This window comes from Zootoca vivipara, chromosome 3 (assembly GCF_963506605.1).
Source record: "Zootoca vivipara chromosome 3, rZooViv1.1, whole genome shotgun sequence".
Taxonomy (NCBI): domain Eukaryota; kingdom Metazoa; phylum Chordata; class Lepidosauria; order Squamata; family Lacertidae; genus Zootoca; species Zootoca vivipara.
Genome location: NC_083278.1, coordinates 63068954 through 63089843, shown reverse-complemented (window position 1 = coordinate 63089843; position 20890 = coordinate 63068954). Strand labels below are relative to the sequence as shown.

At 40.7% G+C, this 20890-nt stretch overlaps 1 protein-coding gene across 4 annotated transcripts in view; it reads right to left on the bottom strand.

The window, feature by feature from the left end:
• Positions 1 to 20890, bottom strand: part of SASH1 (SAM and SH3 domain containing 1) — a 534239-nt gene that overhangs the window by 100388 nt on the left and 412961 nt on the right. For all 4 annotated transcript variants that reach the window (XM_035108796.2, XM_035108791.2, XM_035108795.2 and 1 more), the window contains exon 2: positions 4048 to 4176. In XM_035108796.2, coding sequence (XP_034964687.2) covers positions 4048 to 4176 — 129 coding nt within the window. The remainder of the gene's footprint in view (positions 1 to 4047; positions 4177 to 20890) is intronic.

Sequence of the window (20890 nt, the reverse complement as noted above, 5' to 3'; positions counted from 1 at the left end):
CTGCAGTTCAGGCTTGCATTTACTCGTGTATTTTTAACACACCTTATAGTTCCACACCTTTGATGTGAACTAATCCAACACACATGACTTTTTCCAAACCACCTTTGTCAGCTGTGTAATGATGAGCGCCAAATTAGGCCCATCTGTTTAAATGGAAGGGAGTTCTCCTCCTATAAACTATGCTTCATTAACTGGCAAAGAAACTGCCAGAAGGTGCCTTCCAACATTCCTGAGTGGCTGGCAAAAGATTTCATTACTCTCAGTTGTTATCTGGATTAGTCAATGTCCTGCAGTTTGGAGGATAAAAGAGTATCACGGAACTGCTCCACTATACCATTCAATCTACCCTGTCATGAAAGAGGTTCTGAACTCTGCACATTATGAGATCTTAAATGCTCTATGGGGTATATTTCAGTGTTAACCTATAATTTAACACTGGAGCTTAAAACACTTTCCTTGGGCAATTGTTGGACAGCCTTGATGTGAAAATTAAGGATGTTAACAAACCTAAAATTAACAAAAGATCTCAATGTTTTGAATAAAGTATAAACTAGCTTTATAAAGTAGTTTAACCACAGTAACAATTGGAAATACTTTGGATATTCTATGCAGAACACAGAAATAATGGATTAAAGAAAACTGAGCATATGGGATGTATTCAACATTAATCCTACTTAGAGTAGACCAATTTAAATTAATGGGCATGAATAACTCATGTTTATTAATTTCAATGGGTCTTCTTGAAGCAGGGATTTAGTTGGAGGCAACCCTGAAGACTCATAGCCATGGCAGTGAATATAGAGAGCCGTATCTCTAGCAGGCCACTATAAACTTGGGATTTGTTCTACCAATATCAAGTTAACAAAATATATGAAGTACTATTATCATTCATTATTAATTCAATTTATATCATGCCTTTCCTCCATAAAGTTTAAGGGAGCTTACATAGGTCCCCAGGCAGAAAATCATCCAGACACTGACCAGAATTCAGACATACTTGGCTTCAGCAAAGCTGTTGCATTATGTGTGTTCAGACCAGGTCTCATCACTTGCCTAGTTCCTTGTCTAGCAAGGATCAAACCATTCATTCCTTGTCAATCCATATTTTGTCAATGTCTTGGTAATGGAATAAATGAAATCAAATCCTTGAAAAGCCCCTGGTCAGATTTGTGCAGCCTGGAACACGTGTGCCAAGAGCCACATGCAAGTGGCAAGAAAGAGGAAACTTGTGTTTTAAAAAAATTCCCTGGGTTTTCCACAATTACTACAGGGACTGAGCAGAAATCCAAGATTGCGGGGAAACTCATAAAGGAAGAGACAACAGCCAAGGAAAAATAAATGCATGTTAAGTTTTTTATGTCAGTTCCAGTCTTGGTAGTGCCCTTTGTGAAGTGAGAATATGTCCACATAAGTCCTCTGTAACCACATAAAAGTTTCTGAGGGCATGCTCTCGCCTTGTGCAGGAAGGGGCATCTGCCAAGTCAAAAGCAATTATTTCTTTTACATGCTTTGGGCAGGGAAGAGCATGGCTCCCTGTGTGAACTTGCAAATGGAGCACTGTTAGTCCTTGCCAGAAACAGAGCACCAGAAATTCAAATGAAACTTCCCAAGTGACAGCATGCCCCAGACAACTCTAGAACAATACAAACAAGTGTAGATATGCAAGCTTCCTCCTACTTGTCTTGTACTGGCTTGGAAATGAGCAGGGCTATTTCTGGGGGCACAGGGAAATGGCTTATTTTCTGAACCGATCAGACTTTAAAAAGAAGCAGCAGCAGCAGCCAAGCCCTTTCTCCTCAAAAGACCCTCTCCTTAAAGATTAACTAGCCACTGATGGTGTGAGCAGCAGCAGCAGTAGCACTACATTAAGAGAAGGAGATGGTGAGGAATGGCTTCTCTTTCTGATTCCCTAGCATGTTGCATATCAGGATGAAAGCCCTGGTGGCCCGTGGAAGATACAGCTCACCCCACATCCCACAAGGACCACTGAGCCTTTCATCCTAGTAGGCCACCAAAAAGAGAGAAGAGATCTCCCCCAAGACCACTACTGGTTAGTAAAGCGTGGTTGATCATCACAGCTTGGGCTGTGAAACTGAGCCGTAGCTCAGTACCACATTTACAGAATACCAGGACTAAATCAATGGAGAAGTGGTATTATGCAACATGGAAAGGTGCTTGTTTTAGAAAGGGGTCCTTCCTGGACTTTTCAACCCTATGATGCTTAGCTGGTCAGATTTCTGCAGCCTGGAACATGTGTGCCAAGAGTCACATGTGCCCTGCTGAGCCACAGTCTCCCTCCATCATGTATAAGACATGGCTGGCTAAGTCATGTGTTTTCCCAAAGAGCTGGCACAATCCTCACTATTGTGTGAGAGGCAACAAAGAATTTAGTTTGTCTAGGAGGAGAAAATAGCTAAGGTCAGCCCGGCTTGAACGCATCTTGCATTTTTTATTGTGTCAATCTCCGAAAGTAGATTTGTGTAACCAGATAATGACAAATAATGTAGTGACTCAAAGAACAATAAAAGACTGTCATATGCCTCATGACTCACAGCAATGGTGTACTCTCTTGCACAGCCGCAAAAAATAATTAAGATATTCAATTTAGAAGTTTTAACCCCATGCGGCTTTTAAAATCACAAACACACATCAACAAGCACTGTGACTTTGATAAGCATGGCTTTTAACACTTATCTTCCTGCCCAACAACCACAACAACTAGGTAACACAGGAAGCTGCTTTATATAGAGTCACAGACTGGTTCTTCTAGTTCAGTATAAGCTGACTGGCACCAGCTCTTCAGAGTTTGAGACAAGGATCTCTCAAAGTCCTACTTTCAGATGCTTGGAATTGAAGCTGGGACCTTCTGTGTCCCAAGCATATTCTCTACCACTGAGCTATGACCCTTTCTTTAGCAATTCAGGCATGTCCAACTCCCAAGAGACTGTGATCTACTCCCAGTATTAAAAAACTGGCAGTGATTTACCCATTGTCATTGGAGGGAGGAGAAGTATGGTGTGCGTGGGGTGGGTGGATTGCCCAGAGTTGTTGAGCTTTTGGGGGGGAGGGTTGCACAGAGATTTTTAGCTCCCCCCCCCCGTAACTTTTTGTACACAATAAGAATCCCGCGATCTACCGGCAGATCACGATCTACTGGTTGGACATCCCTGCAAGTTTAGATAACACCATCGTCAGATCTGAGCTGAGCAGCTTTTTAACCCAGTATCCTTTAGAGCAGTGTGGCTAACCTTTCTTGGCCCAAGGGCCCATTCACCCTCAGCCAAACCACTGGAAACCTCATGCCCACAGTGGGTGTGGCCTCACTACAGATGCACATGGACATAACACACAGTATCCCCTTCCTCAGTAGATCCATGTAGATCAGCTGAGGAAAGGGGTGTTATTACTCCCAACCAATAAAATTTTCAGTGTGATGACTGGTGAGTTGCCCTTAGGGAAGTGAGCTAGCTGGATAAATTTAATCCTTTCCACCCAGTTCAGTGTGCACCAAGGTAATCAGATATCATCAAGTGATGAACCTCAGCTGATGGGGAGGCAAATCACCCACTCCACTCATTAGATGACTGGCCCTTCCTTGATCATCAGATCAATATGCATTCCCATCAGGGTGCTGGGATAGACATAAAGGTTCAAAATTCTTCATCCACCCCAATCTAGTTTCTTTTTTTCTTTTTGTTGCCACCACCAAAATCAGTGAGCTCTTGAAAGGAGTGGGGGCGCAGAAAAAAATTGCTTAGGAGATCAGTGTAAAACATCTAGGGGACACCAGGTTAGGGGGAGAATGGGTTAAAGTGTAATTTAAAATGAGTCCTCCTCCCAGCCCTTCCAGAATACTATTAAAAGGATGGATTTCTACTTAACAAGGGTACTATTCACAGATTATATCTGTGTCTTTAACACAATGCAAAACTGATCTTGAATACTGTTTTCCTAGACACGAGGCTAAACATTCCTGAGCTCTTAAAATGAGTATTATCTTGCACTATTAATGCAAGTATCAGTGGGCAGTATTACTTATCCACTTACCACATCAAGGTCTTGGGAAACCCTCCGTTTGCGAAGTTCTTCCATCCTCTCACATACATCAGTAAAGCAGGTATTATAATAATCTGCATATTGCTCAGCCAGGTCATCAATGTTGCCCAATGATCCATCCTATAGAAAAAATAAGAAAGGAATGGTTATTATTAAACCATTTTCAGTGGACATGAATAAACTATTTTAAGTGCAATGTGAAGTTTGTGATCTTGATGTAAAAAGCTCTTGAAGAATTATAGTGACTACAGTGATGTAGTCACTACTTTTAAAGAACTGTTTTTGTAGACAAGAACGTTCCCCCAATATTCAAGTCTTCCCAGGCAAACACGTTTGCATTTGAGCTAGTGAATGATGCCAAGCCTTAAAAGCCACTCAGAAACTTCATAAGCAGTGTTTAAAAGCAAGAACAGATAATAAAGTATTTATGTTTATATTAGCATACAGGCGATACCTATAAACAACACAAAGGTAGTCTGTCAATATACCAGAAGATTAGAAAATGTATTAGAACTTGAAAGTTAATTGACTGAGCCAGTGCATATTTTCCTTCAGAACATATTTTTACCTGTACTATAAAGATAAATGAAACTGGAAAAACCAATTTCAAATTAATCCACAAAAGATTTACTGCTGTACTGCTCTGTCAATACTGAATCCATAGGATGTGTTGAAGATATACTCTAAAGCATTTGAGAAAGCCACTTTTATTTGCACAAAGCCATCACTTTATCAACAAGAATCTCCTGTCAAACCAGTGTTCAAATCATGTTGTTGGAAAGCACTGAAGTAAAATGAGACAGAACGTAAGCATGCCAGTGAATTACTAAAGCAATATGAATGTTTAAGTGGGTAGAAGGATATATATCTATATATCTATATCTATATCTATATCTATATAGGCTATAGATGTTCAGCGCATACTTAAGACTAGACTTGTATCTGCTATCAGATAAGTTACCATGTTCTACAGTTACATTAAGTAATTCCAAATGTAGGTTTAAAATAGTTGAATGTTACGGTCCAGGACTCTGGAAACTCCTGGTGTGCTAATAATTGGGGATATATTGTTTCTGGACTATCTAGCAGCAAGACTGCTCTATTTCTGTCCCTCAAGTGGTTCCTTGCTAACACTCTTGGATACCAATGACCTCTTTTCCTTAGTTTTGGGCATCCTATTTTTGCCACCATGCCACTCCCAGATGCAACAAGAGACACACCAGTTTTGCCTGAGTACTTGCTGTAGAAGAAATTCAATGCTCCGTTAACAGAAGTCTAAGCTGCAGAGAGGTGAGCCTAAAACATACACTTTCCTGCAGATAATTTCATTCCTGTTATTTTATCACATTGGTGTTTGCCATCCTGGGCTCCTTTGGGAGGAACAGTGAGGTAGAAATTTAAATTTAAATCCTGACACTGGACTGTCCTTCTGTGCATTTTGCTGCTGCCTGCTTGCTGGTCTGCCAAGTTCTGCTGTTGACCTATTGCCTTGAAGTGCTACAGTCTTACTCCTTGCAAAGCTTCAATCAGGGGACTCAACCTATTTGAAAATTCCTCCAGAAATGGCAGCGCTATGGAAGACGTAGCAAGAGATAGATAAGATAGAAGCAACACAGTGCTGTTTAATTGGATCCTATGAGTTGCTACCCGCCTCATAGTATCATAAATACCGGTAGCATGTGGTCCACAGCTTTCCTAATGTAAACAAAATCATTCACAACTTTGTACTACATAGCTTGAATTGCATGAGTTTGTTATAAGACCAAGAAAGCCAGTTCCCTATCCACAACTAATCATTATCATTCTTCAAAGGCCAATCTGTTTTATTTTAACCTTCCAACACTTCCATTTCTGGATGTTATTTTACCATGATGCTTTTAAATTACGAAAAGGTAAGCTGTAGATAAATTTAGCTGCAACCCTCAAGTTACTTAGTCATAATAAGTAGAAGTACACTTGAATAAACAGCTATAGGTTGCAGAATTAACTCTGAAAAATAAGGGCAGCTCCTCCAGCTCCATCAGTCTCAAACACAACCCACAACTCACCACTGCTTTCCTAGGAAATTTCAATCTGTATACTTTATAACTATAGCAGACCACCTTTGGGGAATTACATTCTTGACTAGATCAAGGAAGTTTGAAACCAGCCATAAAGAACTGTATTTGTGAATCCTTGCATGGGCCAAGAGCTGCCAGACCCACAACGTGAAAGTAACTGGAACCTCTGATTTATCCAGTACTTCAGCGAAAGATCAATCACTTGCATGCAAAGCACCTGGCAAGCTGATTAGAAAAACTTCTGAGCCTGTAGGTCTGGCAGATTAAATTCCAAACAAGGTTTTTTTATTTATTTTTACCTGTTTACCCAACAGTAACCTTATCACTTGTTCACTTGGAACTGCCACAGTTCAAACAATATAACAATGCCAACATGAAGAACAAGAAGCTTAACTTACTTTTATTTTCAGTCTGCTCTATTGTTTATGGCTTGTAGCTAATGCTGCTTGTAGATACACCAGTATACATATAAACACAAATAACAGCACTAACAATATCGAGTTTCCAGAAGATATGTACACTCGTTAACATGAGCGTTTTTGCCAATATCAGCTCTGCTGCCTCGGAAATTCATTCTATAGTTCAACCTTTGCCAGCCTGGTGCCCTCCAGGTGTTTTGGATTACAATGACTATGGTAGGTGAGGCTAATGGGGAGCTGTAGTCCAAAATGTCTGGAGGTCATCAGGTTGGCAAATGCTAAACTATAGCTGCTTCACTGGCAGAAACTTCTTCCAGAAGACATATTGCATAATTGATCCAACTCTTGAATCAAATAAGTTAAAACTTTAATAAAAACTAATAAAAGTGCTATCTCCTAGTACATACTGTTTCACAGCATGCTCACAGAATGCAAGGCTCAGTATAGAGGAAACAGCCAGGTGAAAGAAAAAAATCATATTTTAAGAGAGAAGAAGCAAACACCAAGTAAAAGTAAAGAACTTAAAGCACTTCAGAACAGCAGGTGTTCAACACTTCCTTTTGAGATTGTCATTTGCACTGGAATATTCCCATTTTATAAATGCTTCAGATTTTTTTTTGCAACGTAATACCATACAGCATAAATGATGAATTGCTATTGAATTCCTAGAGAATTAGTCTGGGACCATGTGAATACTAGAAGCAACCATCATGATTGATGTTAATGGAGTGAATAACAAAGACAAGTTATAATGATCTGGCACTTACTGAGCTAGATTTATTGGTCACCACACACCAGCCTGATGAATGTACTGGCAACATCATTTGTACTTGATGTTAAAGATAAAAGGAAGTAGCGTTTTGTCAGGTATCTTACATTAAGTAAATGAAATAAGCTTTGCCAAGAAGGAGTCTTTGGCTCAGATTTTTGTTTTTTAAGCCCAACCTAACTTAAGAACGTTCGTGGAAGAGCCCTGTGCTATGGACAATCATCAATAACCAGCAAGCCTTAGAATCTACTAGAGTTTACATGAACATATTGACTAATGGGCCAAGGTGGGAATTTGATGTATAGTGGGGGCACCTCAGTGATTTAATCTGATCTCTAGATGCAGAAAAAGAATTAGCATGATAAGGGCAACCTGCCTCTTGGCAGGATAGATGTTGAGGAGGACAGCTCTACATCATAAAACTGCTTATAAGAGAGGGATTATTATATTTTTAGTAAATATAAAGCTAGTGTAGCAAGTACCAGTTCTGATATATTCTTACATGCCATTTGAACTTGTGCATTATTGCTGCTTTGTTGGGCCAATGTGAGGAAGAAGGAAATGTTAGCCTTCCATGCATACAGATTAGCCAGTGGCCATCAGCAAAATATCTCCTGTATCAACCTGCCTGTGTTGCCAGGAGGCCATTCTCAGTGTGCCCATCTTTAGGAGAATTGCATTACATAGGTACAAAATAATAAGAGTGTTCTCTGTGGTGGTGCCCCAACTGTAGAATGCCCTCTTGAGGGAGGTATGCTTTTTGGCACCAGGTAAAAACCTTTGTTTGTCCAGGTGTTTTAGATTATGGTATTTGCAGCTAATTGAAAGGTTTTATTCCTCTTAATTGTACTGCATTTCTTGTTATGTTTTATATTGTATTTGGATTTTTCATATTCCTTTCTATACCACTCTGAATCCATTTTTGGATGAAGAGTGGTTCATCTATTTTTGCTTCTGCTAAAGCAGGCTTCCTCAAACTCACCCCTCCAGATGTTTTTGGCCTACAACTCCAATGATCTCTAGCTAGCAGGACCAGTGGTCAGGGATGATGGGAATTGTAGTCTCAAAACATCTGGAGGGTTGATGTTGAGGAAGCCTGTGCTAAAGAGTCGGTGCTAACATTTGTACCAAGTTACAGGTAATAAAATGAAATAGTGAGCTTGGGTGGAAAGACATACTTTTCTCATAATAGAGGAACTAGAAGAGAGAGAAAGGGTGTTCCTCCTGTAAAAAACTTTGCATGCTAAGCCCTGACTACATAGATAAATAAATTGATAGAAAGACACCATTTGAGCTAACTTGAGACATAAGAGTCAACTGTGTGGAAAGCTACTGCAAACATTAGCAGTTTATCTTTAGGACTTCAGCCTGAATAAGAAAGCCAGTCATGAAAAATTATGTGGAATATATGATCTTACATTGAATTAACATGTTTGGTTTGGATAGCATAAGAAATACAAACAGGAATGGTAAGATCTAAGACACAGTAAATAAGTTACAGATTTCTTTCTAATTGCTACACTGAAAACACCTGGATATAATTTATATATGGTACTGTAGTAAAGTTTCATCTCTCCAACAATAATCTGCACAGACCTTTCCCAAGTCAGAAACCTTTTCTAGCACAGCTGAACTTGGACAATTGGAGAGACCATGTTTAACATACCCAACACAGAAGCTATTATGGAATAAATTTAAACTACCCAATAATCTACACTTGTCTCCGTTAGCATTCATACCTTCTAACTTGTCCTCATTGTTCTCCATTAGAGATGGCAAGCTCACAGTGGCTTGGCCAAACAATAACTTGTCTTATTTTCCAAGACAATCAGGAAACAGGATATTAATACTGGTAATAACATAAATTATACCAATAATAGCATCATCATTTCCATTTTCCTTTGATTGTTTATGTCTATGTATACATAATGAAAAAGAAGTACTGTATATAAGTTGCTGTATATTACGGTACTTTCTTTAAAATACAGTACATGCAGCACCCTTAGCCCATCAGCTTGATTCCTCCAAATGCCGAGTGGCAGCAAGAGCAGTGATGGCTATGCAGAATGCCAGGGCACTAGAAAGAAAGGGGAGAAAGGGACAGACCTTCCTCTTTCCCTATCGCCATGTGCCACCCAACAATGCTAACCAGTAATTATTTTGAGGAAAGCAGGTAGGGTATTCTGGGGATCATGGAAAGATGCTGGAATTCCTTCCCTCTGGCTCCAATTATAATTCAAGTAAAAATAATAATATTGAGGCTTGTAAAGCTCACCTCTTCCTTAAGGCAAGTCTTACGTGCCTCTGAAGCTCATATCAAAGTCTGAGCTCAGCAAGCTCCACCACCATTTCTACTCTCCTCTCCCTTGATTATGGCCTCTTTATGCTCTCTTACTGGAACAGTTAGTGTTTGCCACATGCCAATTGTCAGCAGTGCTTTTGTGAAAGTCTGCAGTAGTTGCATTTGGCTTGTTCAGTAATAATCTTGAAAGGCTATGTCTTAAACTGCCTGGTGATTAAACTGCACAATATGAAAATACACGCATTACTAATGTTGCTCCTTTTTTCCACTGAACACTCCCAGCCTCTATCTCCACTTCTATGACTCCAAACATAATACCACAAGGGTTAAATTTGCCAGTCAGCTTAATCTGAAGTTTAGAAAATAGCCCTACATAAATGTTGAGCTACCGTTGTTTTAGTTCTTTCATATTATACTATGAACACTCAAATTTCTCATATGCATAAATAATTACAGAAACACAAATAAAATAAATCACAATTCCAGAACCATAAAGCATTTAGAAAAACCATGCTTTAACATGATCAGCAACACAGTTGTTTAATTTTAGTGGTCGCACATGTTCATCTCAAGAGATATTCATCAGCCTCGACAACTGTGTGTCTTCTTTACCAATGAACTATGTACAGCAGCAAAATAAAGGATATGAAAGCCCCAGAGCAACTTTTCTACCAAGAGGTAAGCCTAGAATCACTATAACAAAATTGTAAGAAAAAAGACAATAGGAAGCGTGGTTTCTGAAGTAAGAGCTAGTGCAAAATTCTAGAAGATTCCTTTTTGAAAAAAAGGAAAAGGAAAAAGAAAAACATCTGGAAAACTTAGGCATAGCCTGAATGCCTGTTTGCTTCTATCAGCTGTTCCATCTGCTCACCAATTCCTGTGCTTCACAAGTTTAGGAGCAGCTGGGTTAGAACACATCATATGAATACGTTCAGACATAACTCCCCCCCCCTCAAAACAACACACACCAAAATTCTGCTTTTCATAAACAGTGATGAGGCCCTCCAGAAGTTGCTGGGCTACTATTCTCATCATCCCTGAACATTGGCAACAGTGACTGGGGCGAATCAGAGTTCACTGGCAAGTTACTTGTGACAAGCTGAGCCCCCACAGCAGCTATTTTGTGTGGGTGGGTGGGGGTTCCCCATAACATTGTACTAATGGGAGTCTTCAACGTACTGCAGCCTTATACAATGTACTGCAGTAGCCCGGCGTGAAGGTAGCCTGGCCATATTTCCCATGCCTGATAATCTCAGACCAGTTGTTGTCAGAACTGGCACACAGGTCTCAGCTCAGATCAACATGTTTTTGCTTGGTTTGCCTCGGGACTGAATCATGTGATCATTGCTGCCAGTGGACCAGTTTTCTTAAGAAGCCAGAATTAGTCAGATTTGTATTTAATACTTATTCTACGTATACATCTTTAGTGAGCCTTCAGTTTTAGTATGACCAAAAAAAACTGTAAAATAAAAAATCAATTACAGTCATACCTCGGTTTGCGACCGCAATTCGTTCCAGGGAGCCGGTCGCTCCCCGAGTTTGTCGTAAACCGAGGGGCTCTTCTGCGTGTGCGCGAAGCACCGCTACAGCGCTTCTGCGCATGTGCGCGCTGCGCAGATCGCTTCTGCGCATCCACGTGCCGTGGAACAAAGATGTAAACACTTGTGAGTCCGCGGCGGTCGCAAACCGATCGGTCGCAAACGGAGGCGGTCGCAAACGGAGGTATGACTGTACAATTACAGATAGTTGTCTTTATTGCAACACTGATTGTTGCTTTGAGCTGTACTATGCTTATTCTGGCTTCCATCTTCCCTTCCCTATCTGCACACATTCCCACACATTTCGTCAGGGTACGTGTGTCCCCAAATCTTCTGGAGCAGATTTTGATGGTTTGCCAGAGCAGGGAGGGGTGGTGGTGTAAGGAAGAACAAAGTAAGGAGAAGTTTCATTGTGCAAATTGAACTTTCTTGCACAGGCAAAACAGCAGCACTGGACACACACATACAATTTTTGCTGTATCTATAAGCATGGCAGCAGCACTTTAGCAGATCTATGAAGTAATGAAGTACTGTACTCCACCCCAAGACAAAACTGCATTAAAAACATATGCTAAATGTGATTTGATCAGCCCCCTCCCCCCACACCTGCTGGTTTGCCTCCCCTTCTCTGGGGTGCCCAGCTAACTGGTGGTGTAAACAGCTGCGCAACAGGGAAAGGTATACAATGCGATCAATGAATCGATCATGGGGCCCCCACTCCCCACCTAATTGGAAATGTAAACAGCTGAGGAGCACATGGATCCATTCCATAGACAAATCCCTATTATAGTTTCATACATTCTATAGTGTAACAGATAGGAAGACAGAGGCATTATACAGAATCTCTCATATTCAACCTGCCTATAAAACTAAGTTATCTCCAATCATGAACAAAAATGATTTTAAAAAAAACTTTTAAGAACATTCGTATGAAAACGTCAAGTATTTTAATTATATTATGGTCCAGTGGAAGGCTCAGCAACCTTGATACCTCTCCAAACTACTACAGGGGTGGGGTTGGGGGGGAGGGAGGTGCAGCTATGTTCATTAAGATAAATGAACTGATGACATTTCTGCCAATTCTGGGCATTCTTAGAATTCCCACCTACAGGTTGTATCTAATGGTTTTCTCCATCAAAGGAGGCAATTTAATTTTTCTCCCCATTTGGTGCACCACTACACAAATTTGTTGTCCTGGTTATCAAAGTCTATGCTAAGCATATTGAGAACACAGGTTACATGCCAGACCCCACTTACCTGGGTGCAAGCTCTGTTAACTGATTAAGACTGGTTTCTGGAATTGGGCTGCTTTAAAAAAAGGCGTTTCTCTAAACAAGTACTATACTGGGAAGTACTGTATTACGATTAGTGTGCAACTACAGAAAACAGACATATGTAAATAATTCCCTCAAACTGTACTGTACACTCTCCTAACTGGCTTTAGGGCTACAGTAGCCTAGTTTGTGTCCACTGGTGTTATGCACTTGCAGATGAAGCCAGCTATTTACAACGCAGGGTGCAAGATTACTTGCTACCCAGCCTAATCCCAAAGACCTCAGGTTGTAGTAAGATATACAAAGTAAACATGGACTGGTTTTTACAGTCATTTTTTTTATCAGAAAACATATTTATCATATTTTTATCCTACTCTTTTCATTCTAACAACAACTCCATGCTGTAGGTTAGGCTCTGGCCCAAAGTCAGTCAAACCGATTATGGCGGAAATATGTTCCAACGTCATGAAACACAGCTTCCGAAAACTTCTATTATCCAAATCACATAAAATTTCTTACTAGCAGAACAGAAAGGGTACACAAACAAGAACTGTGCATTACAGCTCTGCAATCCACCCACTTCCAGAAAGAGTTCCTGTGGAAATCCTTAACTGCTACAAAATTGGGTGTTACTGCCTAAAGGATATAAACAATGACATTCTGTTTAGTTTTTCAGCTTGCAAAGTCAAAGGGGCTATACAATTCTGGAAGTACAGAGATAAAAAAGGCCGCATTTTAATAATGTGAGTACGAGGAGTTGTTAGAATAATTCACAAAAGTATAACTATGACTGGTAAATCAATCAATTTTTTCTGTTGTTCTCTGAGGGCCTTTGGAGGTAGGAAGGCAGATGTATTGAGGTTTATTGCCCAATAGCAACTAGGCCACATTACATCACACAATAGTCTTGTTCAATCACTTAACCAATCAAGTGTTTATTATAGTCAAGCAACCAATAAACAAATATATGTGAAACAGTATGTGAAAGGGTCCGGGGGGGGGGCAGGAGTTCACAGCACCACCACTTTACTGTGTTTGTTTCCTCCTCAAGTTACAGCACTGGTTTCAGAATCTGGTAAGTTATCAACTTCAGGATACCAGGTAAGTGGGTTCTCTGGCTCTGGGACAGGCAGAAGCTCAACCTGCTTCCTGATAGGTGGGGGTATTGAATTTGTACTCAGTGATGACAGCTGTCTCCAATCCTAGCTTCACAGGCTTCTCTGGTTATCCACCCAGATGTCGCTTCTGTCTAGACCGAATTCAGCGGAAAATATGGGATATAAATAATAGAATCATAGAATCATAGAGTTGGAAGAGACCACAAGGGCCATCCAGTCCGACCCCCTGCCAAGCAGGAAACACCATCAAAGCATTCTTGACATATGCCTGTCAAGCCTCTGCTTAAAGACCTCCAAAGAAGAGGTCTTTGGAGGTCTTTAAGCAGGTCTTTGGAGGTCTTTAATTAGGCTACTGATGTCCTCGGCCTGCCCCAAGTCAGCAAGTATGGGGTAGAATGCACATGGTAATAGCCTTTGCCTCTTGGTTCTCTTCTTCTCTTGACCTCGCATTTCTCTACTCCCTATTGACTCTACCCTCCATTCTCTCTCATAGACTTCTTGCCCTTATTGCTCTCCCAGGGGGAGGCTTCCTGAAACCTCGCACCTTCTCTGAAAAATTACTCGAGTATCACTTACTAGCGCTCCAGGTTCTTACCAGGGACCAGATAATAGTTGTCCAGTTTTCACCGGTCCATCTTCTTCTGGACTTCCAGGTCCTGTAAGTACTTCCTGCCTGTGAAGCTCTTTATTTCCCTTTCTCCTCATAAACAAGACAGGCAGCTGTGGTTTCAATGAAACCAGTCTGTCATGCAGACACACTTTCCTGGTAGCAGCTGCCTCCCTCTCAGTGACAGTGTGGTGACCATAACACTGTTCAATTCCCACCTGACTGCAGATCCCTCAACAGCTTGGGCTTGCAATAGTTTGGGCTTACAGCTGAGGAGACAGCAGCATTGCACTTCCCCAACAGAAATTGCACACCGAGTGGGTAAGGAGTCTGTTCCTTGGATCAGCTGCCAGAAGGTCACATAAGCAGAGATAACAATATACAAAAATACCAGTGATACAAGGTCAAATCTCATGGATCACAGTACAGTACTAGCATTTGGCTTTTTACTGTCCTAGCCAAGCAGAAAAAATCTTATGCACGAATACTATTCTATTTGGGAGGAATAATGCACCGTTATCCAGGGGAGTTCAGCTCATTTAATTAAAACAAGTACAATCACCCTCCTGTGGGCTTTAAATGTGAATATCCATTTAAATATTATTCAGATGCATATCTTCTAAGTACTGGGGACTGTGCTGAGCTTCATGTTTATATCAATTAGGGATATCAGTGGGATAATAAAAGCTTTATGTCTTGCCAGTTTATAAGCCTTTCCACTCTTGGATCTGGAATTTTTATTCCATTATGATCTTATATGCCCATATTGCTTCATCATGGCCAAAGTGCCTGTTGATGAGGCTAAACAGCCGGCTTTTTCAAGTAAATAGAATTTAATATCTCTCTCTACTCACCAGCAGAAAAACATGCTGCATTTTTTAAAAATGGAAAAAAGCAATCAACACAGCATTGCACATGGCCCTTGTTTGCCTGAGGCTTTAAATCTATAGCAGCAGTCAAGAACTAGATAGGCCATGAGATCAATATAAGGCTGGGTACTAGGGCGATGGACCACAGTGACTCCCTTGATTGCTTTGCCTTGTACTGCAATCTTTCTTAATACAACCTTTCACCCATATCATGTAGCACTACCAGGTCCTGACTAAAATTAGGCTCCAAAGGGGAAATGTAGATACTTTCCAGTGATTTAGTTATGAAAGTGCAAAAACATGACACGTCTACAGCAGCTTGGGTAAGAGAATAAGCAAAGGCTGAGGAGGCATCCTGGGTCAATAAAAAATCAGGGCCTAATAGATGCTACTCACCAAGCACATATATAAGTGTTAAAAGTATGCGTTAATCCACATCATGACAGCAGATGTTTTAGAAAGCACACATATTTGAATCTCAGTCCTGATATCTCTTAAGCTACTCATAGTCACAGATGTGCACTGAACCATAAATAGATTTCTCTGTTGTGAGTCAATATTAGTGAAAATCTTTAAATTTTGATCATTTCAGAAGCTTACTATGTCACTTGAACATTTCTGACTGTGTGTGCACATGTGCGCACACATTTATACTACTATAATGGCGCCTTTTTACGTTGCCTTCATAATTTGGCTCATTCCCATTATGCAAAAATGTATAGAAGATGACCAGGGCCACTTGGGAGGAGCCAATACCTTGGCTGCTTTCCACACCTGTGCTGCTCTAGTTCCAGGAGGGGCAGTGCTGATAACAGTGATAAGCTGCAACACAGGGTTCTCCTGCATGTCATTCCCCCCCCATGCTTTAAAAGAAAGGCTTTTCAAAGTACTTACTGCTAATTTTAACTGCTGTTTTAATTTATTTTTTGCATTCAAATTTTTATCTCTAAACTGCCCTGAAAACTGACATCAAAGGGCAGTATAGAATTTACATAAATAAATGCAATTAGCATACTGGGGCTGATCTGCAAGAATTTTTACTGCATTCAAAGCAAACTACCTCTTCCCAGAAGTTTTAAAAAATAGTAATAAATTCTGCAAGTTTGCAGCAGAAGCTGGTCATGGAGAGCACTGATTGATGGCATCCAACAGGTTACCAAGAAGCCTTCACCACTCAATTTCCAGAGTAGTACTGCATAATTTAAAAAGCTTATTTTTATTTCCAAGTTAAGAGATGAATGTAAATATGCATAAGCATTTTACATGACACTTTACAAATGTTCAGTTGTGCAAGATCTACAGTGCAGGAAGCAACAACAGCAGCCTTGACAGATAGTTATCTAGCTTCCACTTAAATACATCCAACAAAGGAGCGCCCACCACCTTTTGAAGCAGTCTGTCCCCTGCCCAAGTTTCTCCAAACACTTACCTGAAGCCTGCTTCCCTGCCATTTCCACCCCTAGTTTTTCCAGAGCAACAGAGAATAAATCTGGTCTATCTTCTATGTGACAGCCCTTTGGATATTTGAAGATTACTATCATGTCTCCCCTTACTCTTTTCCAAAGGCTCAGTAAAAGCAACTCTTTCAATAGCTCCTCATAGGATAGGCCTTGGTTTCCATCCATACCCCTCACCATGTTGATCATATTCCTCAGGACATGTTTCAGTTTATCCGTCTTTAAATGTCCAGCACTAGATAGTAGCATTCCATATGTGGCCTGGATAGCACAGAATAGAGCAGAACAATTGTTTTCCTTGATCTAGACCAGTGTTTCTCAACCACTGTTCCGGTGTGCCGCGACGTGCGGCGACGAGAAGGGCGATTTGCATTGTCACGTGCCTGGCGGCCGCCAATACACAACACTAACCCGCCGGAAACCAATATTTCTCCTCCTCTTTCCCAAAGCTCAGTGCAAACGGGCCTGGCGGCCGCCAATACACAGCACTGACCCGCCGGAAAGCAATATTTGGCAAGTGTTTCTTACAGTCATAATTATATTATAGGGCGGCACAGAGTTAAATTTTTTAACTTTTTTAATGGTGGTGTGCCTCGTGATTTTTTTCACGGAACAAGTGTGCCGTGGCCCAAAAAAGGTTGAGAAACACTGATCTAGACACTATGCTTCTGTTACCTTGCTTTATATGCGGCATTATCATAAATTATCACAAGTGTAAGGATCTCGAATACAGGTACATTTTGTGGTAATCAGACTGAAAGAAAAGCGAACCAAGTCAAATTGTCAGTAGCCAAGACAGACTATCAAGAACATTCAGAACCAGTATTTGAACTACATTTCAAACAAACTCGTATGTGATTTTTTTAGAATTTTACTACATCTTAAGTTTTTAACTTGGCACCCAGAACATCAAACAAGGATCCTATTTTCCTGTCACACCCAACTTGGAAAAAATATTTTTTATGTATTTATGGTGTTTCCTCTGTGAAATAGTACTATAAAGTCTGTCACGATTTCTATTAATTTATCCAACAATAATACAATTACAAGAAATACCTTCTTAAATAAAGTATCAGTTTCCAATAAGACTAAAAATAAGATCACATTTTAAACCTCTCCTTGAGTTGTTGAATCAATAATTCTAAACGGGGGAAAAGAGAAATGCTTCTCTTAATCCAAGAAAATTAAGACACATACACACATTTGGACTAAGCATCAAATATTCTGGAAGCACAACTTGTGTTTTTGATTTTAGTAGAGGTATTTAACATTAAAGAAAAAACAATTTAAATATACTTTGTTCAAAAAGAAATGTGCTTCATTCCATTTCTACCATTTTAAAAATTGTTCCATTACTGGTAAGGCCTCAAAGACTATTAAAAAAAACAACATCATATGTTCTTTCCCTATGAACAAAGACACTTTTGTCATGGTGGTGTGTTAAAATCTTCATAAGGCCCAGCTGCTTCTAAGGCATGGAAACAATTTTTGGCTCCTCTGACATTAAATGGGAGATGTACTTGTATCAGGAAACACCTACCTGTGCATTAGCCATCCTACTCCTTACAAATAGTGAATGGTATTTTGCTTAAGGATGATAGACTTTAAATCCAATTTACCCTACTCCCACCCTGTTATACTTTGCCATCATTTAACCAGAACTGCACCCCACCTTTGTTGCACCTTTGCCAGCTGTCCTCCCACTTGTTATATGAATTGTGACATACTATTTGAACAGCTTCTTAGCATCCTTTGTTTGGTGAGGGAAGATTGGTGGAGATCCATAACATGGCCTTTTCTGTGACAGCCTCCAACTTTATGAAAAGTGTGTGTGTGTGTGTGCAAGCAAAGAACCAAGCAAGCAGGGAAACTAGCAAGTATGAAAGTTTGGGGAGGGGGCAGGAAAAAAAATAATCATAAACATTGACAACTTTAGCTATAGTCCAGTCAGCACTCACCAGATGAGATCGCAACTGAAAGGAGTAATTACATTTTAATAAATATTTAAATTTATTGACATTATTTTATTGCAGAAGTTATTGTAATTTTATTACAACGAATGTTACCCCAAATTTCTTCTGTTTTTATATGATAGTGAGAATTATCTACTGTTTTTAAGCCTAGATACTAAAACCTGCCTTTGTTTACTAGTATGTTTATTTTGATATTCAGCTTTCTTTTTCCCAGCTGTACCAATTGGCAAAAACTAATTGCGGACCATAGGGCAGAGAGGTTTGTAGTCTATCACTAATGTTGGGCATATTTTATCATTGTTTGAATAAAACTATACCATTTATACTTTTATATTTCATGAAATACCTAACAGTACAATACTATGAAACATTTCATATACTTGTTGTAGTAAGTTTGGGTTTGTAAATAAGCACACTTACTAGTGAACACTGTGGACCTTACTTATGAGTAAGCATATCTAAGTCTGTATATATGAGTACTGCATATATGGCTTATATTTCAATCTTTCTGGGAGTATTTTTTTTTCTGTGGAGAAATGTAAAAAAAATTACCCTATGACTTTCAGGTTTCCATGCATTTTACACCTCTAAACAGGTTGACAAACCAAGATAGTTGGAGCCATTCAAAATCAGAATTCAGTAGTTTCCCAGGTATATGCCCATATTTTACCTGGAAACATTTAGAGTCAAGCCAAGTCAGAGAGAATAAATCAGCTGCTAGAAAGAGGGGGAGAGATGGGGGAAGCAATGTTGTAGGTTAGGAGAACAATGTTGCCCCTCCTCTTCCCCCCACCCTACAGTTTTGAATGGTTCAACCCAAGGGCACCAGTGTTGAAACCATGGTTTGAGTTCCAGTGCACCCTGAAAGCATTTGAAACAACTTATTTATTTTGGGTGTTTCATTTTAGGGCTCAAATCCTACCTCTGTTCATCTACTTGTTTTCTTAGTCTTAAGTAATACAACTTGTTGCCTTCCACTGCATTACTCAGTTTTCAACATCACCATTTGCAGAAAGCTTACAAATGGTATAAAGACATCACCCTATTCATCCCATGATAAAGTAGTGAAAGGTATACAACTCTGAACATGGAGGTTCAATTTAGTCATCGTGGATGGAAATGGAAGGGCCAGGTAGGTGGAGTTTTGTTGGCTGTAAGAGAATGGCTGAACGAGGATGGACTCGTTGGGCTTCCACTTTCTGGAGGCACTAACTGCCACTGGGTATCTGTTTAATTTCAACTGTGTGACAGCAACATCTGATGAGTTGCTGGAATGTAACATCTTAGTTTTCCTAATTCCCCTTGTACAATTCAAAAAAACTTCATTAACTTTTCTTTGACATGAAAAACAATTTAAACCATAGATTCCAATACATTCTTAACAGCCGGATTGTTTTACAGCCAAGTAAGACTCTACAAAAACATCTGCACTCATAAAAGATTGGTTGGTTGGTTTTTTTAAAAAGCAGAACATACCTGGCTCTCTGATGCAAAGTCATTCAAAAGGGGCATCACAAGAAGCAAATCAGACTTATACAGTATATTAAATGATTGAGCTCTGTTGAAAGAAAGATGTTTGGTTGACACATTTGTGTTATGGAAGGAAAAGGCTTGTATCAAATGTTATCTCATTCAGCTGTTGGGCCCTAGAAAGAGATTAAGACAGTCTGTCACGGTCCGGTCGGCGGGCGTCAGGACCAGAGGCAAGATGGTGGTGAAGAAGCAGGGTCGAAGGCAGAGGCGAAGGTCCACGGGGCACGAAGCAGGGCGAAGGCAAAGCGAGGGTCCAGGAACAAGAAGCAAGGCGAAGGTCCACGGGGCAAGAGCAAGGCGAAGGTGAAGCAAGGGTCCAAGGAGCAAGGAGCAAGGTGAAGGATCCAGGAACAAGAAGCAAGGCGAAGGTCCACGGGGCAGGAGCAAGGCGAAGGCGAAGCAATGGTCCAAGGAGCAAGGAGCAAGGCGAAGGATCCAGGAACAAGAAGCAAGGCGAAGGTCCACGGGGCAGGAGCAAGGCGAAGGCGAGGCAGGGGTCCAAGAAGCACGGCAGCAACAAGGCAAGGGTCCAAGGAACAGAAGGCCAGATGCAACTAGGCAGGGATAGCGTTGCTGTGGCAAAGAGCTGAAGGGAAATGCTGGGCTTTTATCCCTCCCAGCTCCTGCCATCAGGTGCAGTGAGATCTCAAGTGGCCTCACCTGGGTGATTACTCCTTGCTTCTCCAGCACAAGCTGAGGACTTCACCTGTGTGGCCACGCCTTGCTTCTCCAGCACAAGTTGAGGCATGCCCCAGTCCTGCAAAGCACTACAGGCCCCAGAGCCTGACTCCTGCCCACACTCCTGACAGTACTCCCCCCATAGGAATACGGGGTTCCACCCCCGGTCATGGCCCAGGTTTATCTGGGAACTTCCGATGGAAGGCCCGAACCTTGGCGGGTGCGTGCACGAAGTCA